Raw genomic sequence first — 12,562 nt, forward strand, 5'->3', positions numbered from 1 at the left:
GACCCATCTGGAGTGGATCGGGGCAGGGGCTCTGAGACACACTTGCCAAGCCACAAAAGGACTCGGCGCCCCCGAGAAGTTAAGGGTCACTTCTCCGGCTCCCTTTAATGTCTGCGGGAAAGAGGGAGGGAAAGCCCTCGCCCCCCCCTCCTCCTCCTCCTCCCCCCCCCCCCCCCCTGCCCCCCAACTCGACTTGATCTCCTCCGCCGGCACTGGGTCCCAGCTCTCGCCCGGGATCTCCTGGTACTGGGGAAATAACCTCTCTCTGGGTTTGGAGTGGAAATCCCATAGACAAGGGAGTCTCCAGACCCAACAAAGTGATTGGATGCAAAGACAAAGCCGTGCTCGTCTGTAGAATCAGATCTTGCAGCACCTTTGAGACTAACAGAAAGAAAGAAGTTGGCAGCATGAGCTTCCCTAGACTTCAGTCTACTTCCTCAGATGCTTTTGGACCAAGTCTAGGGACAAGTCTATGAAGCTCATGCTGCCAACTTCTTTCTTTCAGTTAGTCTCAAAGGTGCTACAAGAGCTCTTTACATACTGAAGAGTTCTTGTTGTTGTTTCCCTCAGGTCATTCCCAGTAGGTTCAAGCTCTTCATGGCCCTAACCTTCTAGCCTTGCACCATGCCTTTTCCCTCTCCCGACCCCCTGAACGTTCAACCGGCCTCTCACGCACCAAAACCCTCACCCAACCGAACGGGGGAGGCAGGGCTACGAAAAACCAAAGGTTTCCCCACAGGTTTCCCCTGATTTCTGGCCTCGCCTTACTGCCAGGTTGCGACAGCTCTATCCGAACTATTAAGTCTGGAAGATCCGGAAAAGAAATGCTCCCACCCTCCCAGCCTTAAATTTGCCTTCCTAACTCTTCCCCGCAGACACACAAACTCCAACTCCCAGAATTCCATAGCCTTGAACCGGGATACTTAAAACGGTGCCAAACCGGGTTATTTCTCCAGTGTGGATGCAGCCCTTTAGGTTTCTTGGAACTTTTGGACTAAAGCAACCTCCAGCTTTTCCAAAGTGCCTCTTTGGCCTCCCCAGGCCTAGAGCCGCGTCAGGGCGCCCCCTGCCGGCCAGCCCCGGACTTCGGAAACTTTAATGAAACTGTTCAGCAAACCGTTAAAAAACGAACGACACCCCATTAAAAAAAAAAAAAAAAATAGCCTCGATGCTACTATTCCAAAAGCCCATAACAAAATAAAGTGGCCCGAAAAGGGGGTGGGGGGGGGGGGGGGGTTATTGGGGGGGGGGGGTGTTGGTTTGGGGGTTATTTTTTTCTTTTTCTTCTTCTTCTTCCTATTTTCCTTTCTTTTTTCTTCTTTGGCTTCGCTCCTCTTTGGCTGGACCGAGGCTCTTTTATCTAGAGCCCAGTGCACAAACATATAGCTTAATGTGACTAGTGTTCTTTCCTTTATTTCTTTCGCTATGGCAACCGATATGTTCCGCTGAGAAATGTTCCCCCATCAAGGAAACAAATGATCGGGAGGGAGCAGCTTTGCGGCGGCATCTGTTCCGAGGGAGCAGGCAGAGTTAACCCCAGTCAAAAGGGAAAAACTGGGCGAAGGGGGGGGGGGACCCGGCTGAAACCGACACCTCCCCACTTGGACAAGCCCTCCCTTTGCCACCCCATCCCTCCATACACACACACATCTACAGATATTTCTTTTTTTCCCTCCTTGATCCACATTTTTAAGCGACCGCTTGATGATGGGGAGAGAGGCAGAAAGAGAGACTAGCAGGTCCTCCAAAGGTGGAAGGAAAGAAGATTTAAGAAGAGAGGAAGATGGCCATAAATCAATTCTCTCAGCAAGGATTTGGCGGAGTGGAAGGGGGGGAATAGTCGGAGGATAGTCCCTATAGGTCAAGCTATAGAAAGAGGGAGGGAAGTTTCTCCTAAAAGTAAATCAGCCTATAGAAGTGGGTAGGAGTTTCTCCTAAAGATAGGTCAGCTTATAGAAAGAGGAGGGAAAAGTTTTTCCTAAAGATAGGTCAGCCTATAGAAAGTGGGGGAGAAAGTTTCTCCTAAGGACCCCCATCGCCTCCACACATTTGACTTTCTACCCCCCCCCCCCAAACACACAAAGTCCTTAGTGTTATTCGTGGTACAAAATAAAGCGGGTCCAAGGTCTAGGAGTGGGGTTCATGAGGGCGGAAGGGGGCTGGGAGGAGCAAAGGTCTCTCCAGATTGGGGTGGGGGGCAAGGGGGCAATGCCAGGAGAAGCCGGCTTCCTTGGCAATGCCCCCGTCCCCCGCCGCCTTCTCCTCCGAGCATCAAATGAAGGGAGGTCCTGGTTAGTTTTGATGGATTAGGGTCTTTCGGAGGGACTTTCACTCCAGAGCTGGGGAGGTTGGGCTTCACCGTCTGCCCCCTGCTTAACAGCCTTAACTCTCCAGGTCCACCACCCCCCCCACCCCCAATAGCTTCCTCCTCTTCTTCTTCCTCAGCCCCCCAGTTCCCTCCAACAACTTCATCCTCCAAAACCTGGTGCCTTTCCTAAGAGGTCATAGGTGCTAAAGTCCTCATTTGCTCTCCTCAACCATCACCATTGTACCTTCCTACTCCCTTTGAAAGTGGGGGTGTTTAAAAACTAGGGGGTTGTGCATGGGGAGGGAGGAAGACCTCCTAATCCTGAAGATCATTGTTAAATAGTAAACATTGCTAATCGCTGGCTCATCTTCCTGCATCCAAGTAAATCACACCCCTTCCATCCTCCTATAGCACACCAAAGTCCTCCAAAGTGTAGTACTCATCTAGTAGCTAAGAAGTGTTTAGAATGACTTCAGGCTAATCTTTCACCTAGATGTTAGAGAGAAGAGGGTGGGGGTGGCGAATCATTATTATTATTATTATTATTATTATTATTATTATTATTATTTCTCCCTTTCAAAGAATTTGATGTAAATTCTCAGACAGGGACCCTTCTAGAAGGTAACTGTGGGGGGAAATATTTTTCAGATAGGAAAGATAAATAGCACTCACCCAAAAGAGGTCCCGGATTTTAGAGAATGTGGCATTGTATTTAAAAAGTGTTTTGTAGTCGGCAAAGTAGCGGAGAGGACAAACCGGGTTCTCCAGTGCAGCCCCAAACGATCCAGGGTAAGCCTTTCCTTTGCACTGACTCCACTAAGCCCAGCTCTCCACTAGTCTATTATTTTCACCAAAATATATGAAAATTTATGCAAATGAAAATCAGCACTAACTGTTCTCCTCTTGTTATACTTTGGATTCCCCCCCCCCAGACAAAGCAATCACATTCTACAGGAAAGCAAAGGGGGGTGAATTGTTGGGGGATGGGGAAGGATTAAGTTTGCCTTTAAGAAAATAAATAAATAAAAAATAAAAATCGGGGGGGGGAATAAAATGTCAGTCTCAGCTTGTAGACTTCTTTGTTTTGTAGATGCACTGTATTATTCCAGGACCTTTCTTGTCGCTTCCCCGTCCTTACTGGTATTGTTATTATTATTATTATTATTATTATTTGGATGGCTGGTGTGAGTATTATTAGTGGAGTGGGTCTGGCGGGCGGGGAGCGATCACGTTTCGTCGGGCCACCTGAGACGGCGTTTGAAAGCGCGCACTGTGAAATTCATCGCCCGTAATTTAGACAAAATCCTCACTGTATATTAATGAAAGACGGCCCCATGGCACCGTTCCTATCCTCCCCATTCAGTGTAAACAAAACCACGAGACTCGCTCGGATTTTGAGCCTGATCCAAGCAAAATCGGCTGGAAAGGAAAACACGGGGTTCTGGCACCGGCTCTTCAAGCGGCTGCACCTGGAGATCTCGGGGGTTTTGATTCAATGAAATCTGTGTTAAGATTCGTCTCCCCACCAACACCATCACTGCCCCCCCGTCTCCCTCTCCCTCTCTCTCTCTCTCTCTCTCTATATATATATATATATGGAAAGAGGGGAGATCTCTGGAAGACACATGGAGGGGGGAACAAAACGAAGGAGTAGCCCTTGCCAGGGATGGTGGCCTTAATCCCAGGGGGCTCTTCAGCTCATAATGGTCTTCCCCCCTCATCCTACCTAAGATAGTCTCTTTTGACTGTACAAGCAGGAGCTGGACTGGATCCTAAACCAAGGCTCGCCAGCCTCCAGCTAAGCTGCCCCCTAAGCTGCCAGATCTTTAGGGCTGCCCCCTAAATGCCACCGGGAGCGGGAAGGAGGGGAGTTGCACACCTTCATGTCACCCTATTTTAACCGAGAAGAAAGAGAGACCCGCAACGTTCAGAGCCACACTCACATTCCGTGAGAGAGCTGGGACACACACACACACACACACACACACACACACACTTCACCAATAAGCCGTGTCCCCTGAATGTCCGAATGGGGCGATTTCCCTGGAAATCCCCGAGGAGGGTTCAATTTGCCCTTGTTTGGCTTGCCACTTTCTCTTTTTGCTTGGTTCACTGAGGTTGCCTCTGTGCGGCGGCGTTTCCGCTTGGTCGCATCCTTCGCTCTTTCGCTCTCCCTCTCCCTCTCTCCTTCTCTCTCTCTCTTTCTCTCTCTCCCTTTCTCCTCCTTCCTTCCCTCCCTCTCCTTTCTCTCGCCCTCCCGCCCACCTTAACTCTTTCAGCTGGACTAGCCAGAAGACAAGGTTTCATCCCGCCTGCCTGCTCTATAGCTTGCAAAATGCCACTAGATCACCGGCTTTATAGCTTTCTTTCTTTCTTTCGTTCTTTCGTTCGTTCTTTCTTCACTCCTGTTGGTAGAAGATAAGAGTCATTCGGCGATGGGAAAGGCATTTCCTTGTTTGAAATGGGGGGAAAATAAGTTTTAAAAAAACCAACAATCGTGCCTTGACATAATTTAAAAACAGAGAGAGATGCTTAGAGAGGAGAGCTCTCTTGAAGGTAAATTGTGAATCTGCCTAAGAAACCTCGGAGCGTCCCGAATTGGGGCTTTTTAGGGATGGAGAGGAGAAAAACACGTACAAAAGGAGATGCGAAAGGAGCGGAGGAGTAAAACAAAGGAGAGTGAGGCGGCGAGAGGAGTCACGGCGGAGGAGGGATGGAGGCAGAGAGAGAGAGAAAGAGAGAGACCTTGGCGCCTCAATCTCTGCCCGGTGCGCCCTTGGAGGACCCCTCCTCCGCCTCACCTCTTTGGGCCTCTTTCGGGGTCTTTGTGCAAGAGAAACCCCCGCGGAAGCCCAGACTTTGCAAGGCAGCCAGGGGCTCGCTCCTTTCCACGCACCCCTCCTCCCAACACACACACACACACACACTTTCAAATGGCATGGATCTGACTGGCTTGCCCATGACATGGGCGCTTCCATGTGTGTGAGAGAGAGAGAGGGTGGGGGCGAAAGGCAGTGCAGGATGCAGTGCACTGTAGGATGATGTGGACCAGAGGCCGCCTGGCAATTCCCAACAGGGCTGAAAGGGAGATGCCTACAAAGCCCTGTAGGACGACGAGGACGCTTATGGGCGCTGCGGTCCTGAGGTGGCCTTGCCATTAACCCTCCACGGGGGTGAAACCCTTTGTAGGACGATGCCTACCATGAGGGTGCTGTGGACCGCAATTCACTAAACCAGCCCCGCGAGTCCATAGCGGCATCCGAGGCAGGCTGCTAGGCCAGCCAATAAGACCAAAGACAATTCAGGTCCGCAGCGCCCATCGGAGGCAGCATCCCCACAATGGCTTTCTTCAGGCCTGTGGGGCGGGGGCTTGGGGGATGGCAAGGCGGCCTCGGGTTGCAGAGGCAAGCCAGTGAGGAGCCAGGCCATGGAGAGGGGCTCTCCCTTTCTCCCCCACCCTCTCTCTCTCTCTCTCTCTCACACACACACACACACACACACCTCCCAGAGAGACCTGGGCTGCATTCATTCTCCGTGCTGGAAGAGTTAAGACATTGCGGGTGGGAGGGGAGGGGAGGGCTGGAGGGCCCCAAGGGGGCGGGGCCTGGGGAGGGGGGAGGGGCCGGGCCGCTTTCCAGCCCCCGCCACCCTTTGCCTAAATTAAAAAGCAACCAATCGGAACGGGCGGAAGGGGGAGCTTGGGAGTCCAGAGGCCCGGTCCACCCCAAGGCTGCCAATCACCCAGCGGGCAGCCAATCAGCGGGGGCCCTGGCGCTCGACTTCCTTGTAATTTTTTGGGGGGAGGGGGCGGCGGTGGTGGTGGCGGTGGGTGAGCGGAGGGTAAACAGTCGAGAGTCCCCGCTCGGTGAGGGAGGGACAGAGAGAGAACTGTCAGAGGGAGAGAAAGAGGGGAAGAGGAGGAGGGAAAGAGGGAGGAGGAGGAGGAGGAGGCCACGGCGGCGAAGGCAGAGGAAGAGCCGAGCAGAGCTGCTGGGCTCTAGCCCCACCAGAGCACGCCTGGCCAGCCCTGGCAGCCCACTTCCCCGCCGGAGTTGGTGGCTACTAAAGGATACCATCTTGGCGCCCACCCCCAGTCGCCCCGCTCTCCACTGAGGCGCTGCTGCTGCTGCTGTTTCCTCCTCCTCCTTCAGACAGAGAGACTAGAGCCTCCTTCATTTCTTCTTTTCACCCCCTTCTTCTACTTCTTGTGATTTTCACCCCGCTCCGAATTTTTTTCCTCCCCCAACTTTTTTCCTTCTTCTTCTTTTTGGCGGGAGAGGAGCCGAAAAGGACCTTTCTGATATTTGTGTGTGTTTGTGTGACACACACACACACAGAGAGACTTCTTGGGCTTGTTCCCCAATTATGTGAGGGGAGACCAAAAAAGAAGCAGAAGCAGAAGGACTTGAAAGTGGAGGGAAGAAGGAACCGAGCCGCCTGCCTCCTCCTGCTGCTCTCCTCCAAGAGGTTGCCAAAGGACTCTGGTTTCCTCAGGACCCCAACGCTTCAGCCCGGCGGCGGCGGCGGCAACTTTGAGCGATGCTGCCTCCTCAGCCGCCGCTTCGCCTCCTCGCTTCCTCCGGCTGCTGCTCTTGCTCTCGTCGTCCTCGTCGTCGTTGTTGTTGTTGTTGTTGCCGCTTTGGCCAGCGTCGCCAGAAGTTTTCTTAGGACATAAACAAAACTTGGGCGCTGAAGCAAAGGAGAGGGGGAGGGGAAGGAGGGGAGGGGAGGGGAGGAAGCCAGCTCTAGGAACGAAAGAAAGCAAAGAGAGAGGCGGAAAGAGAGAGGAAGAGGCGCTGGGTGCGAGTCTTTCTCTGTGTGTGCGTTGTGTGTGAGGGGCGGCAGCAAAGGAGCCCACACGCACCTCCTTCACGCCATACAAAGACTTGCAGGCGGGAGAAGGAGGGGGACAAAGTTTCTCTCTCTGGCGGAAAGGAAGGAAGGAAGGAAAGAAGAGAAAAGAAAGGGGGGTGGGAGGAAGAGAAAAGTAACCCACCGAGAGCCAGAGCTCCGAAACGGAGGGAGAAAGAGGCTCCTCCTGAGGAAGCTAAGGGGAAAGAAGCCCAAAGGGGAGTCGCGGCTGGGTGACCTCCCTCCCGCTTCCTTTCCCGCTCTTTTCCCCGCTCCCTCCCCTATCTATAGCTGACTATTCTTTGCAGCCTCTACAGACACACACACACACCTAGACCTAGAGAGAAGTAGATATCATTATTATTATTATCATCATCATCATTCTCCCCAGTAATGCTGGTGCTGCTAACCCCTAACAGGTGAATTGCTCTAAGAACCGGCCTGAAGGGGGAGGAAGAAGGAGAAGAAGGAAGCAAAGAGGAGAAGCGCAGGGGCTGCTGTGTGTCTTTGGTTTTCCTAGTCTCCCCCCCCCCCCCCCCTCTAATTTTTGGTCCTCCTATTTTTAATCTGTTTTCCCTCCCGCCTCTTCTTCTCTCCCTCGCCGCTCGCCCTTGCTTTCGGGGGCTCCCCTCCGGGGGAGAGCCTTGGGCCCGGGAGGGGGCTCGCTTTCCCGCAGGCGCGGGGGAGAGCTCGCCGCCGGCCGGCCGAGGCTGGCTGGCGGGCGGGCAGGCGGGCGAGGATTCTCCTCACACACTACTGGGCGGCGGAGGCTGGAGTGCGCGGCGGAGGAGGCGGCGGAGGCGGAGGCGGAGGCGGTGGAGGGCCCGGAGGCAGGCCGGCGGCGGCGGTGGCCACCACGGCGGCGACCATGGCCACAGCGGCCTCCAACCCTTACCTGGCCAGCAACAGCATCCTCTCGGCGGGCTCCATCGTCCACTCCGACGCCGGCATGCAGCCGGGCAGCGTGTCTGTCACCTCGGTCTCCGGAGGAGGAGGCGGAGGAAGCAGCGGAGGAGGCGGAGGAGGCGGAAACTACCGGGGCGACCCTTCTTCGGTGAAGATGGTCCAGAGTGACTTCATGCAGGGGGCCATGGCGGCCAGCAACGGAGGCCACATGCTCAGCCATGCCCACCAGTGGGTCACCGCTTTGCCCCACGCTGCAGCCGCCGCAGCCGCAGCTGCCGCCGCCGCAGTGGAAGCCGGCTCGCCTTGGTCCACCAGCCCCGTCGGCATGACCGGCAGCCCCCAGCAGCAGCAGCAGCAACAACAACAGCAGCAGCAGCAGCAGCAGCAGCAGGCCGATGTGAAGGGAGGCGGCGGGAGGGAGGACCTGCACTCGGGGGCCGCTCTGCACCACCGTCCGCCTCCGCCGCCTCACCTGGGCCCCCCGCACCAGGGACACTGGGGGGCCACCGCGGCGGCCCACTTGCCCTCCATGGCCAGCCAGCAGCAGCAGCAGTCGCTCATCTACTCCCAGCCGGGGGGCTTCACGGTCAACGGGATGCTGAGCCCTCCGCCGGGCAGCCAGAGCCTGGTCCACCCGGGTTTGGTGAGAGGCGACACGCCGGAGCTGGGCGAGCACCCGGGCCACCACCACCACCACCATCACCACCCGCACCAGCATCCCCACCACGGCGGAGGAGGAGGAGGCGGCGGCGGAGGAGGAGGAGGGGGCCTGAACAGCCACGACCCCCACTCGGACGAGGACACGCCGACCTCCGACGACCTGGAGCAGTTCGCCAAGCAGTTCAAGCAGCGCCGGATCAAGCTGGGCTTCACGCAGGCCGACGTGGGGCTGGCGCTGGGCACTTTGTACGGCAACGTCTTCTCGCAGACCACCATCTGCCGCTTCGAGGCTCTGCAGCTGAGCTTCAAGAACATGTGCAAGCTGAAGCCCTTGTTGAACAAGTGGCTGGAGGAGGCCGACTCCTCGACGGGGAGCCCCACCAGCATCGACAAGATCGCGGCCCAGGGGCGCAAGCGGAAGAAGCGGACCTCCATCGAGGTGAGTGTCAAGGGGGCCTTGGAGAGCCACTTTCTGAAATGCCCCAAGCCCTCCGCCCAGGAGATTACGAACCTAGCGGACAGCCTGCAGCTGGAGAAGGAGGTGGTCAGGGTTTGGTTTTGCAACCGGAGGCAGAAAGAGAAGCGCATGACCCCGCCGGGGATCCAGCAGCAGACACCCGACGACGTCTACTCCCAGGTCGGCAACGTCAACGCCGACACGCCGCCCCCGCACCACGGACTCCAGGGCAGCGTGCAGTGAAGGGACCCGGCCGCGGGCAGATAGGCAGCCGCCGGCCCCGAAGGGATGGGGGTCGGGAGAGAAGAAGGGAGCCGAGGAGGAGGAGGAGGAGGAGGAGGAGGACAGAGAGAGAAAGAGGGAAAGCGGGGGCTGGGCAGTCAAGGTTGGGGGGTGGGAAGGAGGGAGAAGAAGGAGAGCCAACACAACCCACACAACCCACTCCTCTGCTCCTTGACTCTCTCATGCCTACCTTTAAACTCACACAAGATCGCACCCACATCTCTGGGAGCCTTGCCCAGTCCAGGGACATGGCTCCTGCCTTACAGAGAAGGAGAGCGGGGTTGAAACCCCAAATGCACACACACACACATTAGGGATATCCCCTCTTGTGACAACAGGACAAAAGTGATGGTAGTGGTTGCTGTTGTCTCACCCCCTAAGGTTTCTGCTTCTCTCTCTATCTTTCTCTCCCGCTCTCTCTCTCTCTCTCTCTCTTTCTGCCTCCTTGCTCCGTTTGTCCAACGCGAGCCTCAAACCCAGCCATCAGCTGTTTTTAAAGGATTGCCCTAGAAAATCCCTAGGAAACATATTTGCTATTAACTCAGTTTCCACACACAAGCACCGACACACTTGTCCCCCCCGCCCACACACACACACACACACACACACACACATAGAGACATACACCAAATCACCACTTTTAATCCACGCCCTCCTTTCCCGGACTTAATAGTTGTTGGGTTTTGTTTTTCTTGGCCAAACTGCATTGTTTTGTGAGACTCTACTTTTGTGGGATGGGAAGGAAAGGAGCAGTGTTCTGCCAAATGGAAGGGTCTCGGCTTTCTCAATTTATGGGGGAATAAGGCAGGCAGCACTAAGAAGAAAATAAAGAAGGGGAGGAGGCAAGCAGCCCTGTTAGAAAAGCAACTTCGTGATAAATCGGGAGAAAGGGAGAGCGGAGGGAGGAGGAGGAAGAAAGAGTGAAAAAGAAAGGGAGGGAGGGAGGAAAAGAAAAACCCGCAAATGGAAAGCTGACCCTGAAAAAAGAAAAAAATGAGGGAGGGAAGGGAGGGGGTTGCTGATCTTTAAACTTGGATTTTACGTGAATTAAGGGAAACAGCGATATAAAGGGAATAATTCAGGGCTGTCAGAGTTCTGCTCCTGAAGGCTGCCAATCATCCTGGATTTTTTTTTTAAAAGAAAAGGAAGTTCACTGCTAATATTTTTTTTAATTCATATTTTTTATTTTTTATTTCTGGACTATTAACTGAGAGAAAAGGGATTTTAAAAAGGACTGGGCATCTTCAGCTGCACTTATCTGAACTCCTCTCCTAAATCCGTGGCCAACTTGATTGAAAGGGTGCTGTGGAGGTGATTCTATAATACTGCCATTTCCTCGCAGTGTTTTTGGTAGGTTTTAATAAACAGAACTTTTCAACAAACAAAAACAAAAACAAAAAAAGAAAAAAAAGACGGCAATAGAGAAATGTTTTAGATCCGTTGTTGATCTAAAAAAAAATTTGCTTTATATTTTCATTAAATGACTTCTTTTAATATTTTATTCAGAATACCTATGAACTGCTGCAAAAACGGTAATTTATTTTTCCCCAGATCTTGTATTACGTGTTTTTTTCAGACGAGCACAAATTTTAAAAATGAAATGGAAAAAAAAAATAATACGGACAGCTATTAGGTAATAAGGGTATCTTTTGATGTGATAATTTGATTGTAATTTAATTTGAGTAGTGATTCCGTAAGAGCTGATTGAGACAAAAAAATAAATTTGTTAGAATGAAATAGTCTTTGGTCTGATGCATACAAAAAAAAAAAACACAACAATGTGTGGAGTAAGTTTCCTTAAGAAAATCCTAGAAACCTTCTCAGAGAGAGGGACCAGAGATAGAAGAAACCTCCTTTATTTGGGATATTTTGGTGTGTGTTATTTGGGGGGGGGGAGGGAATTCCCACTTCTCCAGTATCGGTCAGGTTAGCCTTTCAGAAGTAGGTCTCCCCTTAGAAATCCATCCCCAGCTCCCCAATCTCGATCCATGTACTAACCATGTACAATTGGGATGATGAAGTAAAGCTTTAGAATAGAAAGCCATTGTAGAATTCCTCACTGAGCACCATATTTTCCTTCCAGGTGATCAGCTATCCTCCTCTTTTCAGCTTCCCTTCCCCGGCGCCACTTTCCTTTTCCAAAACATGCCAGATTTCTAAGACAATAGATGCTTTGGATACCTTTGACAGAGCATCACTTGTCAACAGTGTTTCAGGAACGGTGCTTCTAAGCCAAGATGTATCCAGAGAAAGAAAGCATGCCCAGCGTCTAGCTTTTAGTTTTCAGCTGTTGTGTTGCTTTAGGTGTGCGGTGTGTGGGATGGACTCGGATATTGCAGTGTTTTCCCTCCACTCTTTTTAGAAGAAACGCGAGTGTTGTTGATCTTTGGGATGCAGGTGGCTGCATCCATCACTGTTGGTTGTTGTTGTAAACCCTGGGAGTGTACTACAACAACCTTAGAGGTTGTGAAGCCACCTTGGCAATCTTGTGGTATCCAGATAGAGAAAAGCCAGTCCAACAAGGAAGGAAGGAAGGAAGGGGGGTGGCTGAATCTGACCATGATGATGAATATAAAGCTTTCAATGGACGGTTAAGGTCGATTTCTTTCCCTGGGAATAAGCCTGGTTTAAAACAAGGGAACCATACGAATCCCTTCACCGGAAATCTCAAATGAAAGTAGCCAGTGTTGGTGGGCAGCCTCCAAAGAGAGAGGGATGGGAGAAGATATTGAGAGGAGGGGAGGAGAAGCTAGTGTTTCTTTTCTTGAGCTATTCTTTGACCCCGGTTTCCCAAGCAGAAAAGAGAAAAGAAAGGAAAAGGAAAACGCTAGGTCTCGGTTGTTGTTGTTGTTGTTGTTGTTGTTGTTGTTGTTACTGTAAGGGAAATAAGAAAACAGGCTTTCCAGTGAGGAGGCCATAAAGTTGCTTTTACCTGGAGGATAATACCATCCGGTGGGATAATATGTTCTCTTTCACCCCAAAGGAAGAGGTGGGGACTGGGGAGGATGGATTGAGATGGAGATGTGTGTCTGGGTTGTTAGGGGTTTTTTTCCCTTTCAAAATATAAGGTCTATTTGCTTGCTCTGGTTGTGATTTGG

The 12,562-nt window shown here is 52.6% G+C and overlaps 1 protein-coding gene and 1 long non-coding RNA gene across 2 annotated transcripts in view; one reads left to right on the plus strand and one right to left on the minus strand.

Moving 5' to 3' along the window:
- LOC121925641 overlaps positions 1 to 3,101 on the minus strand; it is a 52,255-nt gene extending 49,154 nt beyond the window's left edge. The window contains exon 1 of the long non-coding RNA XR_006102921.1: positions 2,981 to 3,101. This is a non-coding gene — a long non-coding RNA (uncharacterized LOC121925641). The remainder of the gene's footprint in view (positions 1 to 2,980) is intronic.
- Positions 3,102 to 6,197: 3,096 nt separating this feature from the next.
- On the plus strand, positions 6,198 to 11,201 carry POU3F3 (POU class 3 homeobox 3). The gene has a single exon (XM_042458021.1). The coding sequence runs from the start codon at positions 8,028 to 8,030 to the stop codon at positions 9,423 to 9,425; it is 1,398 nt and encodes a 465-aa protein (XP_042313955.1). The 5' UTR covers positions 6,198 to 8,027; the 3' UTR covers positions 9,426 to 11,201.
- Positions 11,202 to 12,562: the final 1,361 nt, after the last annotated feature.

Source organism: Sceloporus undulatus, chromosome 3 (assembly GCF_019175285.1).
Source record: "Sceloporus undulatus isolate JIND9_A2432 ecotype Alabama chromosome 3, SceUnd_v1.1, whole genome shotgun sequence".
NCBI classification, from domain to species: Eukaryota; Metazoa; Chordata; class Lepidosauria; order Squamata; family Phrynosomatidae; genus Sceloporus; species Sceloporus undulatus.